Source organism: Somniosus microcephalus, chromosome 26 (assembly GCF_052327205.1).
Source record: "Somniosus microcephalus isolate GS21.2 chromosome 26, FLI_Smic_1.0, whole genome shotgun sequence".
In the NCBI taxonomy this organism is placed as follows: Eukaryota; Metazoa; Chordata; class Chondrichthyes; order Squaliformes; family Somniosidae; genus Somniosus; species Somniosus microcephalus.
In genome coordinates this window covers 53,467,968-53,491,926 of record NC_141012.1, presented here as the reverse complement: position 1 = coordinate 53,491,926, position 23,959 = coordinate 53,467,968, and the positions used below count along the sequence as shown (strand labels likewise).

The 23,959-nt window shown below is 46.5% G+C and overlaps 1 protein-coding gene across 4 annotated transcripts in view; it reads right to left on the bottom strand.

Annotated features, from left to right (window-relative positions):
• prdm10 (PR domain containing 10) overlaps positions 1–23,959 on the bottom strand; it is a 159,873-nt gene that overhangs the window by 66,704 nt on the left and 69,210 nt on the right. For all 4 annotated transcript variants that reach the window (XM_085968193.1, XM_085968195.1, XM_085968192.1 and 1 more), the window contains exons 3-7: positions 22,223–22,387; positions 21,146–21,205; positions 4,473–4,580; positions 3,924–4,134; positions 3,376–3,617 (exon numbers count right to left, since the gene is read on the bottom strand). In XM_085968193.1, the coding sequence (XP_085824319.1) occupies positions 3,376–3,617; positions 3,924–4,134; positions 4,473–4,580; positions 21,146–21,205; positions 22,223–22,387 (786 nt within the window). The remainder of the gene's footprint in view (positions 1–3,375; positions 3,618–3,923; positions 4,135–4,472; positions 4,581–21,145; positions 21,206–22,222; positions 22,388–23,959) is intronic.

The window sequence follows — 23,959 nt, the reverse complement described above, 5'->3', positions numbered from 1 at the left end:
AGAGAGGGAAAATAGATTGAGAGAGTAAGCTTGCAGTGAACAGAAAAACTGATCATATAGATATGTGAAGAGAAAAAGATTGGTGAAGTCAAGCGTAGGTCCATTGCAGTCAGAATCAGGGGAATTTATAATGGGGAACAAAGAAATGGCACCAATTAAATACATACTTTGGTTCTGTCTTCACAAAGGAGGACACAAATAACCTCCCAGAGATGTCGGGGAACATAGGGTCTAATGAAAGGGAGAAACTGAAATAAATCAGTATTTGTAGGGAAATGGTGTTAGGGAAATTGATGGGATTGAAGGCCGATAAATTCCCAGGGCCTGATAATCTACATCCTAGGGTACTTAAGGAAGTGGCCCTAGTAGATGCATTGCTGATCATCTTCCAAAATTCTATAGACTCTGGAACAGTTCCCATGGATTGGAGGGTAGCTAATGTAACCCCACTATTTAAAAAAGGTGGTAGAGAGAAAACGGGGAATTATAGACCGGTAAGCCTGACATCGCTAGTGGGGAAAATGCTAGAGTCCATTATAAGAGATGTAATAGCAGAGCACTTGGAAAACAGTGACAGGATCGGACAAAGTGAACATGGATTTACAAAAGGTAAATCATGCTTGACTAATCTACTGGAATTTTTTTGAGGATGTAACTGGTTCAGATAAGGGAGAACCAGTGGATGTGGTGTATTTGGACTTTCAGAAGGCTTAAGAGATTAGCGTGCAAAGTTAAAGCACATGGGATTGGGGGTAAGGTACTGCCTTGGATAGAGAACTGGTTGGCAGACAGGATGCAAAGAGTTGGAATAAACGGTTCTTTTTCCGAGTGGCAGGCAGTGACTAGTGGGGTACCGCAGGGGTCGGTGCTAGGACCCCAGCTATTCACAATATATAAGTGATCTAGACGAGGGAACTAGATGTAATATCGCCAAGTTTGCAGACGACACAAAGCTGGGTGGGTGTGTGTGCTGTGAGGAGGATGGAGAGAAACTCCAGTATGATTTGGACAGGTTGGGTGATTAGGCAAATGCAGTATATTGTGGATAAATGCAAGGTTATCCACTTTGGTGGCAAAAACAGGAAGATTATCTGAACGGCAATAAATTGGGAAAAGGGGAAGTGCAACGAGACCTGGGTGTCCTTGTGCACCAGTCGCTGAAGGTAAGCATGCAGGTGCAGCAGGCGGTTAAGAAGGCAAATGGTATGTTGGCCTTCATAGCGAGAGGATTCGAGTACAGGAGCAAGGATGTCTTGCTGCAGTTGTACAGGGCCTTGGTGAGACCACACCTTGAGTATTGTGTGCAGTTTTGGTCGCCTTATCCGAGGAAGGATGTTCTTGCCACGGAGGGAGTGCAGCGAACATTCACCAGACTGATACCTGGGATGGCAGGAATGACGTATGAGGAGAGATTGGGTCGATTGGGCTTGTACTCGCTGGAGTTTAGAAGAATGAGAGGGGATCTCATTGAAACTTATAAAATTCTAACAGGACTAGACAGACTAGATGCAGGAAGGATGTTCCCGATGGCAGGGGAGTCCAGAACCAGGGGTCACAGTCTAAAGATAAGGGGTAAGCCATTTAGGACTGAGATGAGGAGGAATTTCTTCACCCAGAGAGTGGTGAGCCTGTGGAATTCTCTACCACAGAAGACAGTTGAGGCCAATTCATTAAATATATTCAAGAAGGAGTTAGATATATTTCTTAAGGCTAAAGGGATCAAGGGATATGGGGAGAAGGCAGGGACAGGGTACTGAATTTGGATGATCAGCCATGATCTCATTGAATGGCGGAGCAGGCTCGAGGGGCGGAATGGCCTACTCCTGCTCCTATCTTCTATGTTTCTATTTACAATCTATATTAATGACTTAGATGAAGGGACTGACCTTATGCTCACCGATTGGTCAGAGGGATTTCAAGTTCCCGTCCCCTCCTCACAACAGGCAGAACTGATTGCTGTAATTCTAGCCGTACATTACACGACTTTGGATGAAACAAATATCTAGTCCTACAGCAGTTACATTTGTAACAGTTATGGCTCTTTCCCTCTATAATACAAATGAGCTTTGCTCATCAGATGGTAAATCTTTATCACATTCTGGTCTCCTCCCTAAGCTATGGAAAGTGCTCCAGGAACGAGTCACCCCTTGTTACGTGGGTAAGGTAGCAGCCCATCAGCAAGATTCATCCCCCCATTCCCGAGGTAACCAAATGGCCGATCGCTTTGCTAAGGAGGCGACCAAGAACGGAAAGTTACTACCTTGGTGGGTGATGAATGATATTCAGACCCCCCTAGTGGGTGCGGTGACTAAGACTAAAACCATTGATCTTTTGGCCCTACAGGATTCATATGCTCCTTATACACAGGTAATAGCCTGGCATCAACAGGGATACCCGCTACCAGCACCCACCCTATGGGCAGGCTCCACTATAATGCAACAAGGTGTAGATAAAAACCCTCCTCTACTAAAGATAGGGAATAAAGAGGGAGACCTCGTAGTTTGTATTCCTCCTCAGTTAAAGGAAGAAATTCTAGCTCTCTTTCATTCTCACCAGACGGCGAGTCATTACTCAGCGGCCTCGACACTACAAAAGTTATTACCTGTTTTCTGGTGGCCTGGAATGGAACAATATGTTAATCGCTGCCTGCCATGCCTACAGACAAACCCCCCTTCATGTTCAAATCGCGCTTTACTTAGGTCACAGCCCCCTCCTGAGGGACCATGGACACACATACAGATTGACTTTATTGGTCCACTTACAAAGTCCAAGGGAAACTATGAGTACGCACTTGTGATAATCGATCAGTTCACTAAATGGACAGAGGGTTTTCCCATGAGAAATAACACAGCACGCACCGCAGCTTGAATTCTCCTGAGTGAGGTGTTCTGGAGGTGGGGATTGCCATTACAAGTGGATAGCGATCAGGGTTCACACTTTACGGGGGCAGTTTTCACAAATCTGCAAGAAATGTTACAGATAAAACATAAATTGCACCTTGCGCACCGTCCACAACCATCAGCGATCGTGGAGAGGGGAAATCGAACTTTAAAGACAATGGTGCAGAAGTTGTGTACAGAACACCCCACTCAGTGGACTGACATGTTGCCTTTATGTCTAATGGCAATACGCTCTACCCCACACGGGACTACGAGGCTGAGTCCATATGAGGCTATGACTGAGAGACAAATGCGGATACCAGGACATGTAACATTGGGAAATAACACACCATTAAAACTACAACCATGTAGCCAAAAATGGTTACAAACCTTGATAGATCATATGGACGAGGACAAAGCAAATTTCCAAGTCTTGTAGACCTGTACGGCACTGCAAAATATAACAAGTGCTTTCTCATCAGGCCAAAAGACGTACCTTCAAATGAATGTATTCATCCGTGAGCTCAGACTGCTTAATTAATGGTCCCTCTACAGGGCCAAACTGCGTGCGTTTTGGAATGCGCCTCTTGGAGAAGATTCCACCAGCAAATCGATTGATGTACAGAATAAGTGGCAGGCTGGCCCTGGCCCTGCTCAGGACGGGCCGATTGGGAATGCAGTGCAGAGTGCCATGTTTGAGGCATGCAGCTGGATGAGCGTTATTACAATCCTCACACCCTGGAGAAAAGAAAAGCAGTAACATCACATTACCACAATGAGAATAACAGGGACTTCCACTTACGTTGGAATTTATTTTAAGTGAAATTGCTAACAGTAATACCCTGACAGTAGCCTGCCGACAGCTTCTATCGTGACCCCGTCATCTAAAAATTAGCACCCTACTACAAGAACTGTGTCACCACCAAGAACACCAAAATACTGTTGGTGCCTTGAAATGACAAATGGCAGAATTTCTTCCTCTACACTTCAGTGGGACCTTCTGTTGTTATTTCAGTGAGTAGCAATGTGCTTTTTCCCACTTACATAAATCACATGGATTAAACGGCCTCGGAGGACCTAGCTCCCAATCATCAATATCAGATGAGTCTACATCTTCCTCTTCCTCTTCTTCATCCTCATCGTCTTCAGAGTCCAGGTCATGTTCAGCTGTGTTCAGTGTCTGTGACATTCGTTGCACAGAGCTGCTGACCCCTGTTATCCGAGGTATCCCGTGATTTGGTATGGGCAAATGTGACTAGGAAAACAAAATAAGGGCAAGTTATTGGAGGTCATGTTAGCAACAAACCAACATCTTCACTCTGCTGCCCTCAATTAAAGATCGATTGCTGCCTCACCCACCTACATTCCCTGTTAAAAGCCTATCCCTGTCACTCCTTCTCTCATTCGAATACTCTACTTTGATTGTATCTTACAATTACACCAACACCTCGGGGAACTACCTGAACTTCCTATTCCCCTTGCCCAATACTGGCAGATGCAGATTCGAAAGCCATGGAACAGCACCTCAGATGGTCATTAATCGTATAATTTATGACAATTGTTGAAATTCTGTTGAAATTATTACTATTTTACCTGAGAATTGTTCTCCACCGTCATTGGCTGCTGTGCCTCCGTCACACTGCCAAGTACTGCCAGATTGGCACCAGTCATGTTCTGGTTGGCAGGCAGGAGAACCGTTACCTGGGTATAAATAAACCGATCTGTCAGAGCAAGCAAGCAGCAATCAAGTGATGTGTCAGACCTGGTTTATTCATTTCACCAAGTAATTTACTGTCACCTGAGAGAATGGATCCCAACAAAATGAAACACCACTCTCAGAAATCACTGAACCTCATCCATTTGAAATGTGTCCTCAACTACAAACTGTATTGTGCGCTGGTCAGAACATACCCCCGAGTATGGATCTACTTCGGGTAAATTGAAATATAAACATGTGTAAAAGTTTCTTTTGGCTTCCTCCAGATTTTTGATGGAGGTAAAGAGTTGGGACAGAACTACCTTTGTAGATAATCGGGATTGTTTTGGGGGAAACTAGGCTGGTTCAGGAAGGATAGCACAGGATCTGAAAGAATTGAGGTTCCTTTAATCTAGATATGAAAGGGAAACAGTGTAGGACCGTATCTATACATAAACAAAGCTTGGAGGGTGATGAAGAGGAGAAAAAGAAAACAGACAGGAAAGCCAGGGAGAATAAATAAACAGTAAGGAATCAAACATAATAAGATAAAAGGGAAGGCCAGCACCACCTCAGTGCTGCACTGAAGTGTCAGCTTAGATTATGTGCTCACGTCTCTAGAATCGGATTGAGCCCACAATCGTCTGACTCAGACTCTTATAATATACGCCTGAATTTTTCTAACAAGCTTCTTCCGAGATGCCTTATTGAACACATTCTGAATATCCATATACACGACAATCCCTTTTTCTACCTAGATTCAAAAAAACTCAAACTTGTCAAACATGACTTGCCTTCAACAAATCCATGTTATCTGTTCTTGATTGTTGCATGTATCCCGAAAAGCTCACTCATTTTATCTTGGATTATGGATTCTAAGGGGGAAAAATTCGGTATCGCCCCGTTTGGGGCGCCATGATCGGCCGGGCGCAACGTTTAGCGCCTGGCGCTAATTATCGCCTCCAACAGCAAACTTGGCTTTTATCGCCCCTGGAGGTGATTGGGGCGCTGAATCAGGTGCTTCACAACTGTCTTAAAGTGCAAAGGCCGAGGAGCGAGGCGCTACCTCAGAGCGCTGGCGAAGCTCATGTGATGTCAGTCCGCAATGGAACACAGACACACTGGCGCCGGCCAGTTCTTAAAGGGGAGTTCTGACGAAAGGTAATCGACCTGAAATGTTAACTGTTTCTCTCTTCACAGATGCTGCCCAACCTGCTGAGTTTCTCCAGCATTTTCTGTTTTTATCTTAAAGGGGAGGGTTGATTTTGCTCTCCATCCACATCCTGCTCATTGCAGCCTTGAATCTCAGCCTGGAGAGACCTGTACATCAAATCTGCAGGAAAGATCAATGGAGTGACCCAGGGAAAGAGCTCAGCGTGCAGCTCCCACAGTCTCTTCTAAATAGATACAAGGGCAAATCAAAATGAACCTGCAAAGTGCTGCTCAGTACCCAAAACTCCTCCACACAGCGTTGAATCTCTCCAGAAGTCTCTCTCTCTCTCTCTCTCAGAATGCGTGGTGCAAAAATGTCACCAACAAAAAAAGGCAGGAAGCGGTCGCCTTTAAATAGCGCTCCCCCAGTCCCTTCTTGACTGCAAAACGCTCCCCTCAACCTTTCGTTGCTAGCGGCAGGCGGTAAGGCAGGGGGCCCCACTCAATATCCGGTCCGGGGCGTTGCGCACTCGACTGACGTCATGATCTGCCGGCGCAGGAGACCGTGGCGGTAGTGTTTAGCGCCGCCACAAAATGTCTAGTTAATTTCGCGAGCGGCACAAACATCGCCGCGCCGGGCGCTAGTTGCTTTGCGCCCCATTAGCGCCCTCTTAAGGCGCTAACAGGAGGTGCAAGCAACTGAATTTTCCCCCAAGAGTTTGTCCACAACTAATTTTAGCCTATATTTATCTAGTTCATCCTACTCCCTTCTTCAAAATTGGCGACAGTCCCATCCTCTGGCACAATTTGTATATCTAAGGAGAACTGAAAAAATGTGGCAGGAGTCTCTGCGATCTCACTTCTAACTTTCTGCAGGGTCTCCAGTTATTCCCGAGTTGTTTCCTCATACTCTACTGCTCCCGTGAATTTCACCAACATGCACTGCACTTCTGAATCTAGGTCATGTATGTAGATCAGAAACAGTAGTGGGCCCAACACCAATCCCCGAGTCACTTCATTCAGCACATCTCTCCAGGCTGATATCATCACCCGAACTACCGCTGCCGATTCTCTTTCACCCAATTCCTCATCCACCGCCAAGCTTTACCGAGGATAAGAAATGGTAGGAAATGATGACGGAGTGTGTCCTGGAACATAGCTTGCCCATAAACACTCAATTCATTACTATAGGATACTGGATTTTCAGGAGGGACAGAAATAGCAAGAAGGGAGGACTGTTCAGGATAATGAATTGGCAATAGGCCTGTTACAGACCCCCAGAGAAGGGCGAAGGCAACATATTCTGTGATTCAATAAAAAAGGTGGTCAATGAGAACAATGTAGCAATCAAAAATCAAATCCAATGTTAACTAGCAAGTCCCATACTGAAGTCAGACATCAGAATTAGTCAATGTAACACATGATTGCTTCTTAATATCAGATCAAAATGCGAGGATCTTAACCCATCGGGTCAGAGAACAGTCAGGACAACATTCATCATTTAAAAGTAACCGAATATTTGGGGAGTCGTGATCACTGCAAGATAATCTGGCAACCAACATGAGTGAGGATAAAGACAAAAATATATAACTTTAAGGTGGCAAAATTAAAAAGGGAACTAAAAGCAATCAACTGAGAAGTACTGCTGAAAGACAGCTCAGGTAGTGAAACCCATTGAAAACCATAATACTTCATATACAGAATAAGTAGAGGCTGGAGAAAAACAAAAGTAAACACATAATCCCCAAAGCAGATGAATAAAGCAATTAGAATAACGATTAGTGATCCAATAGAATAAACACAGTCTATAGGGAGAGAAGAGTGACAAACTTAGGGACTGGAGACATAATAATAGCTTTAAAAAGATATATTAGGAAGCACAAAAAGAGCCGTGCCAATTAGAAACCAAACACAACAGCAAATGCGTTCCAGTGTTAGAACAGCTGAAGGAATCAGAGGCAAAATTAGAATACTGAAAGGGAAAGGAGAGGTGAAGTTAAAGAATAGTCAAAATAGTAAATCAGTATTTCCCAAAAGGATTCACAAAAGAGGATAACAGTCAATATCACTTGAATACCTTGAAGTCACTATGACAGATGTACTGGATCAGTTAAAAGGACAGGAGACAATTGGAAGTAATGGAAGGTTGCAGATGAAAGTATTGTAATGAAATCTGAAGCCTAGGTGAAGTGTGTGACTGGATATGAAGCTAAAGGATAGGAGTGAGCGTCAGACTGGGGGGGGGGGGAACTCTGCACAGATCGGTACCTGGGCCTCTGTTGTTATTGGTTTACATTTTTGACCAGGATTCTGAAACCAGCTGAAAGACGATCAAATTCACAGCAGATGGCACTAAAGTAGAGCGAGCAGTAAAACAAGGGACGCAAGAAAGGATTTGGAGAACGATTCGGATCATTCAGGCAGTTGGAAGATGGAATGCAACACTGACAAGTGTAAAGTGCTGCACAGTAGACAAAATAATGTGCGACAAACTACAAATGAAATGGAATAGAAGTATCACAGATAGAGACACCCAGAAGTAATAGTGGATTTGTTATTCATAACATCTAGGTAATACGATGAGGCAATTCATAAAAACAACTTTAATTTATAGCACCTTTCATTTGGATAAATGTCCCAAAGTGCTTCACAGAGGTGCAAAAAACATAATGGCCACTGAGCTAATGGGGAGATATCAAAAGGGGTGGCTAAAAGTTCAGTCAAAGGGGTAGGTTTTAAGGCGGGTCTTAAAAGAAGCAAGTGGAGAGGAGGAAGGGCTCTGGGACAGAACTCCAGACCATGGAACCTCGGCAGCTAAAGGCACAAAAGCCAACAGTGGAATATGATAATAGCCAAGACTGGATGTCAGACAAGCAGTCTAACGGCACAGAGGCAGTGGAGGATTCAAGACAGGTGGTGGACAGGTAGAGTTGGGTGCCATTGGCATACCCGTGCAAGCTGATCCATGTCTGTGGATGAAGAGGAGGAGGGGGCCCAAGGATGGATCCTTGGGGGCTCTTAAGGTGAAGGTGGAAGGGTGGAAAGAGAAGCTCTGGCTATGATTCAAGAGATAAGACTGGACCTAAACAAAGGCAGCCCACCACGCTGGACAATGGAGAGGCAATTTATGGAAGGATGGTGCAGTCAACCATTGAGGAGGACAGGGAGGGATAGTTAGAGAGAATGCTGTTTATGATTTTGGTTAGGGCTGTTTCAGCGCTGTCGGAAGGTGGAAACCTGATTGGAGAGATTGAAGCAGGAGAAATAGGCAAGGATCTGGGAGGTGAAAACATATTCAAGGACGTTGGGGGCAAAAGGGAGGTTGGAGATGGGGCAGCAGTTTATATGGACAGAGAAGCTGAGTGTGCTTCATTGAGGAAGTGGATGATGACGATAGTTTTGAAAGCAGGGGGTGACAGTGCCTGAGCAGAGGAAACCATTTACAATGTTGGCTAGCATGGGAGCCAGGAAGGGAAGTTCAGTGATCAGTAGTTTAGTGTAAATGGGGTCAAGGGAGCTGGAGGTGTGTCTCATGAAGATGAGCTTAGAGAGGGCATGAGAGGCGAGAGAAAAACGAGGAGAGAGAAAGAAGAGGGTTCAGGGATAGGGTTGGGGTCGTTGGAGGGAGGTTTGGCTTGGTGGGCAAGGGGATTAGGGAAATTAATCAAATGCTGGGAGGCATGTCACGAGAACAGTGCCATACAAGTCTAGTGGGGTCATACTGAAGTTGTACAAGGCAATGGTCAGACCTCACTTGGAATACGCGCACAGTTCTCATCACCAAACTAGAAAAGGGATGAGCAAGCACTGGGGAAGGTGCAAGAGAAGAGCAAACAAACAAGTTCAAGTGTAAGGAAGAACTATAAGGAAAGATTAATAGGCCCAGATATTCCAATCCCTACGGGTGTGTACGTGCTGTGTACACACCTGTAGGGGCATCGGAAATGCCGGTTTCAGGCATGCACAGCGCACGCGCTGAAAACCGGCATTTCCGATCTGTCAAGAATGGTCTTGACAGATCCTCCGGCTGCCCTGGAGAAGGGCCTCTGCGGGCGGATAGTTCCGCTTTTTGGAGACCCTTGGCCTGCAGAAAACCCTTACAATTCTAAAGCCTGGTAAAAAAACAGGCATAAGGCCTGCTTTTACCAGGATAAGAGTTGAAAAAAGTTTAAAAAAAATATTTTTCACTGATTTATCATTTAAAAATACTTTTTAAAAAACGCTATGTTTATTTTTAGCCCTGTAAAAAACTTGAATTATTTTTTTCAACATTTTTTATTTTTGTTTAAAATTATTGCAATTTATTGCAATTTCATTCATTTTAAAAATGTGATTTAAAAAAAAAAATTATTTAAAGTTTTACAAAGTTTTTGGGGTGATCTCCATTCATATATTTGACAGGTCTTCCTGTCAAGTGTATGAAGGGAGATTCCCTTCTTTGATTGGCTCCCCATGGCCCACGTGATCCCAGGGACGCTGCAAACTACCTGCGCCTCTGGGATACGTGGGCCCTGCGCACTGGGAGTTTGGAGAGGCCCAGGAGCGGAAGCGTGTGCGTCCCGGGAACCCTCAGGTAAGGGCGTAGATTTTTCCAGATCGCAGGTCTCCGCCCGTGGGAGGCCTGCAATCGGAAAATACGGGCCAATAACTCAGAGGGAAGAGTAACCTCAATGAGGTATATAAAATAATATATGGCATGGAATGTGGAACTCACTACCACAAGGAGTAGTTGAGACAAATAGCAGATAAACACAAGCGAGAAAGGAATAGAAGGTGTTGCTATGAGAACTCGCATGGGTCCGAGCTATGCCTGCCTGTTCGTGGGATATGTGGAACATTCTTTGTTCCAGTCCTACTCTGGTCCCCTCCCTCACCTCTTTTTCTGGTACATTGATGACTGCATCGGTGCCGTTTCCTGCTCTCGCCCTGAATGAGAAAATTTCATTCACTTTGCTTCCAATTTCCACCCTTCCCTCACCTTCACATGGTCCATCTCCGACTCTTCCCTTCACTTCCTTGACTCCTCTGTCTCCATTTCTGGCGATAGGCTATCGACAAACATCCACTACAAGCCCATTGACTCCCATAGCTACCTGGACTACTCTTCCTCGCACCCCGCTTCCTGCAAGGACTCTATTGCATTCTCCCAGTTTCTCCGTCTCCGCCGCATCTGCTCTGACGATGCCACCTTCCATACTAGTGCTTCCGATGTGTCTTCCTTTTTCCTCAACCGAGGATTCCCCTCTGCCGTGGCTGGCGTGGCCCTCGACCGTGTCCGTTCCATTTCCCGCACTTCTGCTCTCACCCCTTCTCCCTCCCAGAAACACAATAGTCCTCACCTTTCACCCCACCAGCCTCTACATCCAATGGATCATCCTCCGCCATTTCCGTCACCTCCAACGTGATCCCACCACCAAACGCATCTTCCCCTCCCCTCCCAGCATTCCAAAGGGACCGCTCCTCAATCACCCCCAACAGCCCCATCCCTCTCCATGGCACCTTCCCGTGCAAGCGCAGGAGATGCAACACCTGCCCTTTTACCTCCTCCCTTCCCACCGTCCAGAGCGCCAAACAACCCTTCCAAGTGAAACAGCAATTTACTTGTACTTCTTACAATCTAGTATACTGTATTCGCTGCTCACGATGTGGTCTCCTCTACATTGGGGAGACCGGTTTGCAGGGCACCTCCGTTCAGTCTGTGAGGGTGACCCCGAGCTTCCGATCGCCTGTCACTTTAATTCTCCGCTCCACTCCCACTCTGACCTCGGCCTCTTACACTGTTCCACTGAAGCTCAGTGTAAGCTCGAGGAACAGCACCTCATCTTTCCATTAGGCACTTTACAGCCTTCTGGACTCAACACGGAGTTCAACAATTTCAGACTATAACCCCTGCCCCCATTTTTTCAGGCGGCAGCTGTTGATGATTCTACCATCCCCATTTGCAACATGTAATCTCTCCTGCCTTCCACCCTGGCACAGACCGTTCCTTCCGTTCCTTCCTCCCCACCCCCATCACCTTCCCGGCCTCTGCACCTGCTTAAAACCTGTTACAGCCCTAACTTTTCCCAGTTCTGACGAAGGGTCCCAGACCGGAAACGTCGACTCGGTTTCTCTCTCCACAGATGCTGCCTGGCCTGCCGAGTGTTTCCAGCATTATCTGCTGTTGTTTTAGAAGGTTATGCTGATACAGCAAGATGGAGAGGGATGGCAGGAGGCTCATGTGGAGCAAACACCGGCACAGGAAATGTCCTGGATCATACGTTCTAGGAGGTGGTCACCCCACAAGCACAGAAAGCTCAGGACAGTAAGTGGGTGGCAATTTGGCAGGGTAGAGTGTGGCACTCTCAAACCAGTATTGAATACCCGTGAGGTTGACAACACCTCGAAGGAGTGCAATCCGGACCATGACACCGTGAGCCAAAGAACTGCAAAAGTGTAGGAATGCAGTGGTTATGGAGGATTCAATAGTCCTGGGAGCAGTCAGGTGTTTCTTCAACTGGCAACGTGAGTCCTGCATGGTGTGTTGCCTCCCTGGTGCCAGGGCAAACGACATCACTGAGGGTGCAGAACATTTTGGGTGGGGGCGGGAAGAAAAGGAACAGCCAGAAGTCATGGTCCAAGTGGGAACCAATGACATCGGAAGGAAAAGGGTTGAAGTCCTGCAGTCAGAGTTTCAGGAGCTAAGGCAAAAGTTAAAAGCAGGACCTCAAAAGGTCATAATCGCAAATGTAAAAATACTTAACTGGAGGAGGGCTAATTTCAATGAGTTAAAAAGGGATGGCCCAGATGAATTGGAATCAAACATTGGTAGGCAAAACAGTAATTGTACAATGGGAACAAAACAGGGCCAGTCAGCCTAATGTCAGTGGCAGGGAAACTTTTAGAGACAATAATCCGGGCAAAACTAATTGGCAATTGGAAAACTGTGGGCTAATAAATGAAAGTCAGTATAGATTTGTTAACGGCAAATCGCGTTTGACTAACTTGATTGTTTTCTTTGATGAAATAATGGAGTGGGTTGATGAGGGCAGTGTGGTTATGGTGTGTATATGGACTTTCAAAAGGCATTTGACAAAGTACAGGTAGACTATCCTTTATCCGAAAACCTCGGGACCAGCCATGTTTCGGTTTTCGGAGAATTTCGGATTTCGGAAGGTGGGTCCGCGGGGGGGGGGGGGGGTCGGGGCCGGCGGGGGTCCGCGGGGGGGTCAGGGCCGGCGGGGGGGGTCGGGGCCGGCGGGGTCCGCGGGGGGTCCTGCGCACGACTTACGCTGACGCTCAGCGTAAGTCGGTGGGGGTCGGGGTCGGCGGGGGGTCGTGCACACGACTTACCCTTTATCCGAACTTCCGAAACCGGAACCCTCTAAAAACCGAAGGTTTTTTCGTTCAGCGTAAGTCGTGCGCACGACTTACGCTGAACGAAAAAACCTTCGGTTTTTAGAGGGTTTCGGTTTTCAGAAGTTCGGATAAAGGGTAGTCTACCTGTACCACATAAAGTGCGGCAGCGGCGGGAGGAATCTCGGCGACTATAAAAAGGCCCCAAGAGGCTCAGGTAGGCCTCAGTGCGTCAGCGGGAGGAATCTCAGCAGGAATCTCGGCGACTATAAAAAGGCCCCAGTGCGTCAGCGGGAGGAATCTCGGCGGGAATTGTGGAGCGGCGACTATAAAAGGCCCCAGAGGCGCGGGTAGGTTTACCAATCTCCAATCTCAGAGGGAGAGAAGTAAAAAGTAATCGAAGTGTGACGTCACCAGAAAGCAGGTAAGTGATTGGTTGGTGAGTATTTCTCTCTTTATAAACTTTAACTCTGTGGTTTATAGTTTCTAAAGTCTCTGTGGTGTAGCGGGGACTGTTTATAAACCAGGGCCCTTAAATTTACTATTTAACTGTAGTGTAATTGGTGGGATTGATTTGATTTAATGTAATGTAATTTAATTTAATTGCAATTAATTAAAGGGTAAGTCATGGCAGGACAGCCAGGTGCCGTGGTATGCGCCTCCTGCGCTATGTGGGAACTCAGGGACACTTCCTGTGTCCCTGACAACTATGTGTGTGGGAAATGTATCCAGCTGCAGCTACTGGCAGACCGTATTGTGGTGCTGGAGCTGCGATTGGATACATACTGGACCATTCGCGAGGCTGAGGACGTCGTGGATATCACGTTTGATCAGTTGGTCACACCACAGGCAAAGGTTGGACAGGCAGAAAGGGAAGGGGTGACCAACAGACAGAGTACTAGGCACAGGCAGGTAGTGCAGGGGTCCGCTGTGGACATCCCCCTCTCAAAGAGATAAACCACTGAGTGCTGTTGGGGGGGATGGCTTATCAGAGGAAGGCAGCAGCAGCCAACTTCCTGGCACCATGGGTGGCTCTGCTGCACAGGACGGGAGGAAAAAGAGGGGTAGAGCTATTGTAATAGGGGATTCTATTGTAAGGGGAATAGATAGGCGTTTCTGCGGCCGCAAACAAGACTCCAGGATGGTGTGTTGCCTCCCTGGTGCAAGGGTCAAGGATGTCTCAGAGCGGCTGCAGAACATCTTGGAAGGGGAGGGTGAACAGCCAGTTGTCGTGGTGCATATAGGTACCAACGATAGGTAAAAAGCGGGATGAGGTCCTAAAAGCGGAATATAGGGAGTTAGGATGTAAATAAAAATAGGACCTCAAAAGGTAGTAATCTCAGGATTGCTACCAGTGCCACTTGCTAGTCAGAGTAGAAATAGAAGGATACTTCAGATGAATACGTGGCTAGAGGAATGGTGCAAGGAGGAGGGATTCAAATTCCTGGGACATTGGAACCGGTTCTGGGGGAGGTGGGACCAGTTCAAACCGGACGGTTTGCACCTGGGCAGGGCCGGGACAGATGTCCTAGGGGGAGTGTTTGCTCGTGCTCTGGGGGAGGGTTTAAACTAAAATGGCAGGGGGGTTGGGAACCTGAGCAGGGGGGACAGAGGAAAGGGAAACAAGGATAAAAGCAAAAGATAGGAAGGAGAAAAACAAAAGTGGCAATCAAAGAAATAACGGTTTAAATCAAACATGGCCACAGTAAATAATAAATCTAATAGGTCTAAGAGCGTTAAAAAAACAAGCCTGAAGGCTTTGTGTCTTAATGCGAGGAGCATTCGTAATAAGGTGGATGAATTAGCTGCGCAAATAAAGGCAAACGAATATGATTTGATTGGGATTACAGAAACATCGCTCCAGGGTGGCCAAGGCTAGGAACTCAACATCCAGGGGTATTCAATATTCAGGAAAGATAGGCAAAAAGGAAAGGGAGGTGGGGTAGCATTGCTGGTTAAAGAAGGGATTGACACAATTGTAAGGAAGGATATTAGCTCTGATGATGTGGAATCTGTATGGGTAGAACTGAGAAATACCAAGGGGCAGAAAATGTTAGTGGGAGTGGTATATAGACCTCCAAACAGTAATGCGGAGGTTGGGGATGACATTAAAAAGGGAAATTAGAGAAGCGTGCAATAAGGGCACAGCAGTCATCATGGGTGACTTTAATCTACATATAGATTGGGCTAACCAAATTAGTAACAATACTGTGGAGGAGGAATTCCTGGAGTGTTTATGGGATGGTTTCCTGAACCAATATGTCGAGGAACCATCCAGAGATCAGGCCATCTTAGACTGGTATTATGTAACGAGAAAGAATTAATTAGCAATCTTGTTGTACAAGGCCCCTTGAGTCAGAGCAATCATAATATGATCGAATTCTTCATTAAGATGGAGAATGAAGTAGTCGACTCAGAGACTAGGGTCCTAAATTTAAATAAAGGAAACTACGATGGTCTGAGGCGCGAGTTGGGTAGGATTGATTGGGGAATGTCACTCAAAGGGTTGATGGTGGATAGGCAATGGCAAACATTCAAAGACCGCATGGATGAACTACAGAATTTGTTCATCCCAGTTTGGCATAAAAATAAAACAAAAAAGGTGACTCAACCGTAGCTAACAAGGGAAATTAGGGATAGCATAAGATCCAAGGAGAGGACATATAAATTGGCAGAAAAAGCAGTAAACCTGAGGATTGGGAGCAGTTTAGGATTCAACGGAGGACAAAGGGATTAATTAAGAAGGGGAAAATAGTGTATGAGAGTAAGCTTGCAGGGAACATAAAAACTGACTGTAAAAGCTTTTATATATATATCTGAAGAGAAAAAGATTGGTGAAGTCAAGCGTAGGTCCCTTGCAGTCAGAATCAGGGGAATTTATAATGGGGACAAAGAAATGGCTGACCAATTAAATACATATTTTGGTTCTGTCTTCACAAAGGAGGACACAAATAACCTCCCAGAGATGTCGGGGAACATAGGGTCTGATGAAAGGGAGGAACTGAAAGAAATCAGTATTTGTAGGGAAATGGTGTTAGGGAAATTTATGGAATTGAAGGCCGATAAATCCCCAGGGCCTGATAATCTACATCCTAGGGTACTTAAGGAAGTGGCCCTAGAAATAGTTGATGCTTTGCGGATCATCTTCCAGCATTCGATGGAATCTGGAACAGTACCCATGGATTGGAGGGTAGCTAATGTTACCCCACTATTCAAAAAAGGTGGTAGAGAGAAAACGGGGAATTACAGACTGGTAAGCCTGACATTGGTAGTGGGGAAAATGCTAGAGTCCATTATAAAAGATGTAATAGCAGAGCACTTGGAAAACAGTGACAGGATCGGACAAAGTCAACATGGATTTACAAAAGGTAAATCGTGCTTGACTAATCTACTGGAATTTTTTGAGGATGTAACTGGCAAAATAGATAAGGGAGAACTAGTGGATGTGGTGTATTTGGACTTTCAGAAGGCTTTCGATAAGGTCCCGCATAAGAGATTAGCGTGTAAAGTTAAGGCACATGGGATTGGGGGCAAGGTATTGACTTGGATAGAGAACTGGTTGGCAGACAGAAAGCAAAGAGTTGGAATAAACGGGTCATTTTTCCAAGTGGCAGGCAGTGACTCGTGGGGTACCGCAGTGATTGGTCCTTGGACCCCAGCTATTCACAATATATATCAATGATCTAGACAAGGGAACTAGTAATATCTCCAAATTTGCAGACGACACAAAGCTGGGTGGGCGTGTGTGCTGTGAGGAGGATGCCGAGAAACTCCAGGATGATTTGGACAGGTTGGGTGATTGGGCAAAAGCATGGCAGATGTAATATAACGTGGATAAATGTGAGGTTATCCACTTTGGTGGCAAAAACAGGAAGGCAGATTATTATCTGAATGGCAATAGATTGGGAGAAGGGGAAGTGCAACGAGACCTGGGTGTCCTTGTGCACCAGTCGCTGAAGGTAAGCATGCGGGTGCAGCAGGCGGTTAAGAAGGCAAATGGCATGTTGGTCTTCGTAGTGAGAGGGTTTGAGTACAGGAACAAGGATGTCTTGCTGCAGTTGTACAGGGCCTTGGTGAGATCACATATTGAGTATTGTGTGCAGTTTTGGTCGCCTTATCTGAGGAAGGATGTTCTTGCCATGGAAGGAGTTCAGCGAAGATTCATCAGGCTGATACCTGGGATGGCAGGAATGACGTATGAGGAGAGATTGGGTCGATTGGGCTTGTACTCGCTGGAGTTTACAAGAATGAGAGGGGATCTCATTGAAACGTACAAAATTCTGACAGGACTGGACAGGCTAGATACAGGAAGGATGTTCCCGATGGTTGGGGAGTCCAGAACCAGGGGTCACAGTCTAAGGATAAGGGGTAGGCCATTTAGGACAGAAATGAGGAGGAATTTCTTCACCTAGAGAGTGGTAAACCTGTGGAATTCTCTACCACAGAGGCAGTAGAGGCCAATACACTAAATATATTCAAGAAGGAGTTGGATATATTTCTTAAGGCTAAAGGGATCAAGAGATATGGGGAGAAAGCAGGGACTGAATTTGGATGATCAGCCATGATCGCATTGAATGGCGGAGCAGGCTCGAGGGGCCGAATGGCCTACTCCTGCTCCTGTCTTCAATGTTTCTATAATAGACGTGTAAGCAAAATTAAAGCCCATGTGGTTAAAGGGACTGTGTGGATAGGAAATTGGCCAAGGGACAGAAAGCAGAGTAGGGGTGAATGGTTGTTTTTCAGGCTGGAGGGAAGTAAACAGGGGTCAGTATTAGGACCGCTGCTCTTTTTGATATAAATTAATGACCTGGATTTGGGTATACAGGGCATAATTTCAAGTTTACAGACAACACAAAACTCAGAAATGTAGTAAACAGTGAGGAGGATAGTAACAGACTTCAGGAGGACACAGACAGACTCGTGAAATGGGCAGACACATGGCAGATGAAATTTAATACAGCAAAGTGTGAAGTGACGCATTTTAGTAGGAAAAATGAGGAGAGGCAATATAAACTAAATACAGGTAGACTACCCTTTATCCGGACTTCCGAAAACCGAAAGCCCTCTAAAAACCGAAGGTTTTTTCGTTCAGCGTAAGTCGTGCGTACGAACGAAAAAACCTTCGTTTTTTTTTTTAAAGAGGGTTCCGGTTTCGGAAGTTCGGATAAAGGGTAAGTCGTGCGCACGACCCCCCCGCCGGCCCCGACAACCGCTGACCCCGCCAGCCCCGACAACCGCCGACACCCCCGCGGACCCCGCCAGCCCCGACAACCGCCGACCCCCCCGCGGACCCCGCCGGCCCCGACAACCGCCGACCCCGACTGACTTACGCTGAGCGTCAGCGTAAGTCGTGCGCACGACCCCCCCGCGGACCCCCCTTCCGAAATCCGAAATTCTCCTTTATCCGAAACTCGGCTGGTCCCGAGGTTTTCGGATAAAGGATAGTCTACCTGTAGTTCAATTTTAAAGAGGGTGCAGGAACAGAGAGACCTGGGGGTGTATGTACACAAACCTTTGAAGGTGGCAGGACAAGTTGAGAAGACTGTTAAAAAAAGCATATGGGATCCTTGGCTTTATTAATAGAGGAATAGAGTACAAAAGCAAGAAAGTTATACTAAACCGTTATATAACAGTGGTTAGGACTCAGCCTGAGTATGGGTTCTATTCTGGGTACCACACTTTAGTAAGGATGTCAAGGCCTTAGAGAGGGTGCAGAAGCGATTTACTAGAATGGTATCAGGGACAAGGACTTCAGTTATGTGGAGAGATTGGAGAAGCTGGGATTGTTCTCCTCAGAGCAGAGAGGGTTAAAGGAAGATTTGATAGAGGTGTTCAAAATCTTGTATGGTTTTGATAGAGTAAATAAGGAGAAACTGTTTGCAGTGGCAGAAGGGTCGGTAACCAGAGGACACAGATTTAAGATCTAGAGGAGACATGAGGAAAAAAAAATTTACACAGCAAGTTGTTGTCATCTGGAATGCACTGCCCGAAAGGGTGGTGGAAGCAGATTCAATAGTAACTTTCAAAAGAGAATAGGATAAATATTTGAAGGGGAAAAAACTACAGGGTGATGGGACCAATTTGATAGCTATTTCAAAGAGCTGGCACAGGCACGATGGGCCGAATGGCTGCCTTCTGTGCTGTATCATTCGGTAGACCAGTTGGGCTGAAGGGCTTGATTTTATGCTGTTCATTCTACATAATATTCTGGATCTGCATAAAATTATGTTAAAGTAAGACAAGCAAGTAAACTGAAATAAAATACCAGAACAAACTGCTTCATGTGAATAGAGATTAAAGTCTGCAAACAATCTCCTAGGCTGCTGGGTGCACAACATAGGGCCATTCAAACTGCAGGCAGATGGGGTCCAGAACCACAGAAGAAATCTTTGACCGGTTTAATGGTGTTCTCTCAACTTTCTCATTATTTTGTTCCAATGTAACGTAATTCACCAGCCTGTCCTAACACAGTGCAAGGGACACCACCTGTGTGTCCTAATACAGTATACAGGAACCCTCCACCACCTCCCCTAATATACAGGAACCCTCCACCACCTCCCCTAATGTACAGGAACCCTCCACCACCTCCCCTAATATACAAGAACCCTCCACCACCTCCCCTAATATACAAGAACCCTCCACCACCTCCCCTAATATACAGGAACCCTCCACCACCTGTCCTAATATACAGGAACCCTCCACCACCTCCCCTAATATACAGGAACCCTCCACCACCTCCCCTAATGTACAGGAACCCTCCACCACCTCCCCTAATATACAGGAACCCTCCACCACCTCCCCTAATATACAGGAACCCTCCACCACCTCCCCTAATGTACAGGAACCCTCCACCACCTCCCCCAATATACAGGAACCCTCCACCACCTCCCCTAATATACAGGAACCCTCCACCACCTCCCCTAATATACAGGAACCCTCCACCACCTCCCCTAATGTACAGGAACCCTCCACCACCTCCCCTAATATACAGGAACCCTCCACCACCTCCCCTAATATACAGGAACCCTCCACCACCTCCCCTAATATACAGGAACCCTCCACCACCTCCCCTAATATACAGGAACCCTCCACCACCTCCCCTAATATACAGGAACCCTCCACCACCTCCCCTAATATACAGGAACCCTCCACCACCTCCCCTAATATACAGGAACCCTCCACCACCTCCCCTAATATACAGGAACCCTCCACCACCTCCCCCAATATACAGGAACCCTCCACCACCTCCCCCAATATACAGGAACCCTCCACCACCTCCCCTAATATACAGGAACCCTCCATCACCTCCCCTAATATACAGGAACCCTCCACCACCTCCCCTAATATACAGGAACCCTCCACCACCTCCCCTAATATACAGGAACCCTCCATCACCTCCCCTAATATACAGGAACCCTCCACCACCTCCCCTAATATACAGGAACCCTCCACCACCTCCCCTAATATACAGGAACCCTCCACCACCTCCCCTAATATACAGGAACCCTCCACCACCTCCCCTAATATACAGGAACCCTCCACCACCTCCCCTAATATACAGGAACCCTCCACCACCTCCCCTAATATACAGGAACCCTCCACCACCTCCCCTAATATACAGGAACCCTCCACCACCTCCCCTAATATACAGGAACCCTCCACCACCTCCCCCAATATACAGGAACCCTCCACCACCTCCCCTAATATACAGGAACCCTCCACCACCTCCCCCAATGTACAGGAACCCTCCACCACCTCCCCTAATGTACAGGAACCCTCCACCACCTCCCCTAATGTACAGGAACCCTCCACCACCTGTCCTAATGTACAGGAACCCTCCACCACCTCCCCTAATATACAGGAACCCTCCACCACCTCCCCTAATATACAGGAACCCTCCACCACCTCCCCTAATATACAGGAACCCTCCACCACCTCCCCTAATATACAGGATCCCTCCACCACCTGTCCTGACTTGCAGTGCATAAAGAGCACTCCATCACAGGAAGGGAGTATCACATCAGTTTAACACAGAAGATGTGCTGCACAGATCACAGTTGAATGTTGTTTTTTGCCGTCCTACCTGCTGGGTGGTTGCGTCCTGTTGGATGTATGCTACCTGGGACTGATCTGTGAAAACAGCCTTTAAAAACAAACAGAGGGCATTAAACAGGAAGAATATTTATACAGCTACTGATCTTAAAGACATTAATTGTGGGTGTTTCAAGGTCCCTAACCGGCCCAAAAAAAAGCCCCCAGCAAGAAAATGGTTTTTAAGGTTACAATAATGTGCATTAATATAGCACCATTAAAGTAGTAAAATGTTCCACGGCGCGTCACAGGAATGTTATGAAACAAACTTTGACAGAGCCACATTATTTTTTTTGTTCCTGGGATGTGGGTGTCGCTGGCAAGGCCAGCATTTATTGCCCATCCCTGGTTGCCCTCGAGAAGGTGGCGGTGAACCGCCTTCTTGAACCACTGCAGTCCGTGTGGTGAAGATACGCCCACAGTGCTGTTAGGGAGGGAGTTCCAGGATTTCGACCCAGCGATGAAGGAACAATGATATATTTCCAAGTCAAGATGGTGTGTGACTTGGAGGGGAACTTGCAGGTGGTGGTGTTCCCATGCGCCTGCTGCCCTTGTCCTTCTAGGTGGTAGAGGTCGCATAAGGCGTTATTAGGTTAAGTGACAATCTGCAGGCCTCAAATTTGATCCTAGATCTTCCAGATTCGCCATTAGCTCCAACACTGTCCTCACTGACCCAGGACTACTGGTGTCACACACTGAGAAGACAGTGCCTGTACCAGATTGCAACTTCATCCAGATCCAATGTTTACATTTCCTCACAGTCTAAGGTAAAATGTTTACCCAATAGCATCTCTGTTGCTGAGGAGATACAATTCAAGTTTTCCACCAACTCACAACTAATCTGACCCCTGGGTGCTGTGTGGAGGTGTGTGAGGCAGCCACCCAAGGACCCCACTCACCGGTGCCCACCTCACCTCAACCCACAGGGCTTGAAGGCCGCTTGGACCACCAAACTAAACTCAGTGTCCCAGAGTCTCCCTTTAGATGCCTCAAGAGAACACAACATTCAGTGGCTCAACTGCCACACATCCCCAGATCCTGCAATGACTGTAGACCCTCTCGCACATACCTGCGCCCCATCGGCTTGGTGAATGTACACCAGGGTATGTTCCGCCCCATCCACAGACGTGTAGGATGTCCCATCTGCTGTGTAAACCACTTGCTGCGACGGTCGATCCTGTTCATCTGTGTAAACAATCTGAGCAACAGTACTGCTCTCCGGAACAAAATGTACCTGGAGAAGGAACACACCTGGTCAAGAAAGCTTAGGGCACCAGGAGAAACAACAGAGAAACCCCAGGTTGTCACTCAACTAAACCCACTCACTCTTAAAGCTCAAACCCAAATCACTTCCTCATTGGCTCCCGATGATCTACCAGCTGTTTGTGTCGAAGTGGTAACTTGAGGAATAAAACAGAAGAGAAGCAAACCCCTACCCCAACCCCATGACCCCCACTGAAAGCAGCACATGCAGTGAGCAGGACACCTTCCCATGCTTCCAGGCAAAGGATGCGGTGTGGCTCAGGTGGTCTGAAGGAGAGAGATGAGAAAACAAGGCAGCCATTTGATAAACCTTGTATGTCATGGTAAGAGAGCAACTAAAACCCAAAAGCGGTTTCTTAGCTGATTCTGCTGCTCCAGCTTTTACCACGTGGATTCCATAACCCATTGTTTATTCCTATTTTCTCCCATTCTTTACATTCCCACTGCAACCGCTAGCATTCCCAAAGATGAGGCCGGGGTGGGGGTGGGGGGTGGGGGGGAAGCGAAGAGTTCAACGTACACCCTCCTCCAGAAGGAATGACATCTGGAATTCACCCTGGAAGAGGACCTGTAGGTCTGATGCAATAGCACACTTACACGTTGCTGCTCTCCTGACACTCACATTTAGTCTCCACAGAAACATCTCCAGCTAGTGGTGGAGGTTTTAAACACAGTAATAAAAGAATACAGAGAGATACAGGCCACAGACAGCTCTCGTTATGAAGTTGTGTAATAATTGAAATGATTACTAATTCAATGCCAGTATCTGCCATAAACCAATCACAGCAACAGGTTAAATACACAGCAGTCAATTCTCAATAGAAGCTGCCCTCCATTAATATAATTGTTCCGACCATTTATTATTTGGGAGGTTTTTGCTCATCAGGGTGTGGGATATCAGTGCTGGTAAATAGAACACTTGTATTTTATGTTTCATTGTCTGCATCGAGCACTTCCAAGTCAGGGACTCAGGGTTTGATGCAGAGCGAAGTTGCACCTACATATATTACAGATGCTCATCAGCTAACTGCCGAGAGGAACAAGAAATTCAGACAGAACAGCGGATGACAGTGAGCGCTTTGAATGTTTTGAAGCATTATGCTGTCCAAGAGCCTGAAGGCTTCAGAGATTTAGCAGTCCAAGTACAGAAAGCACTAAAAACTAGTGGATAGGTACAAAAATAATTTCAAAGGCTAATGGAATGTTGGCCTTTATCTTAAGGGGCTGGATTACAAAGGGGTGGACATTGGGTTACAGTTATATAAAGCTCTGGTGAGACTCCAAAGTTCCAACAAATCTTCCTGTTGTCAAACGGAATCCTTGAATCCAATGACCAAAACAACAGTTAAAATCCTGGAAATCCACACATTATAAAACAGAATTCAATGTAATCAGTCACTCTCAATTAGTGAGGCCCTGACCATCAGCTAGGGGCTGCAGTGAATATATACCCTGTTGGCACTGTAACAGGAGCGAACATCTGAACCTGGCCATTTAATTCATTGGAAGAAAAACAGGTACCGTATTGAGCCTTTATAAATGG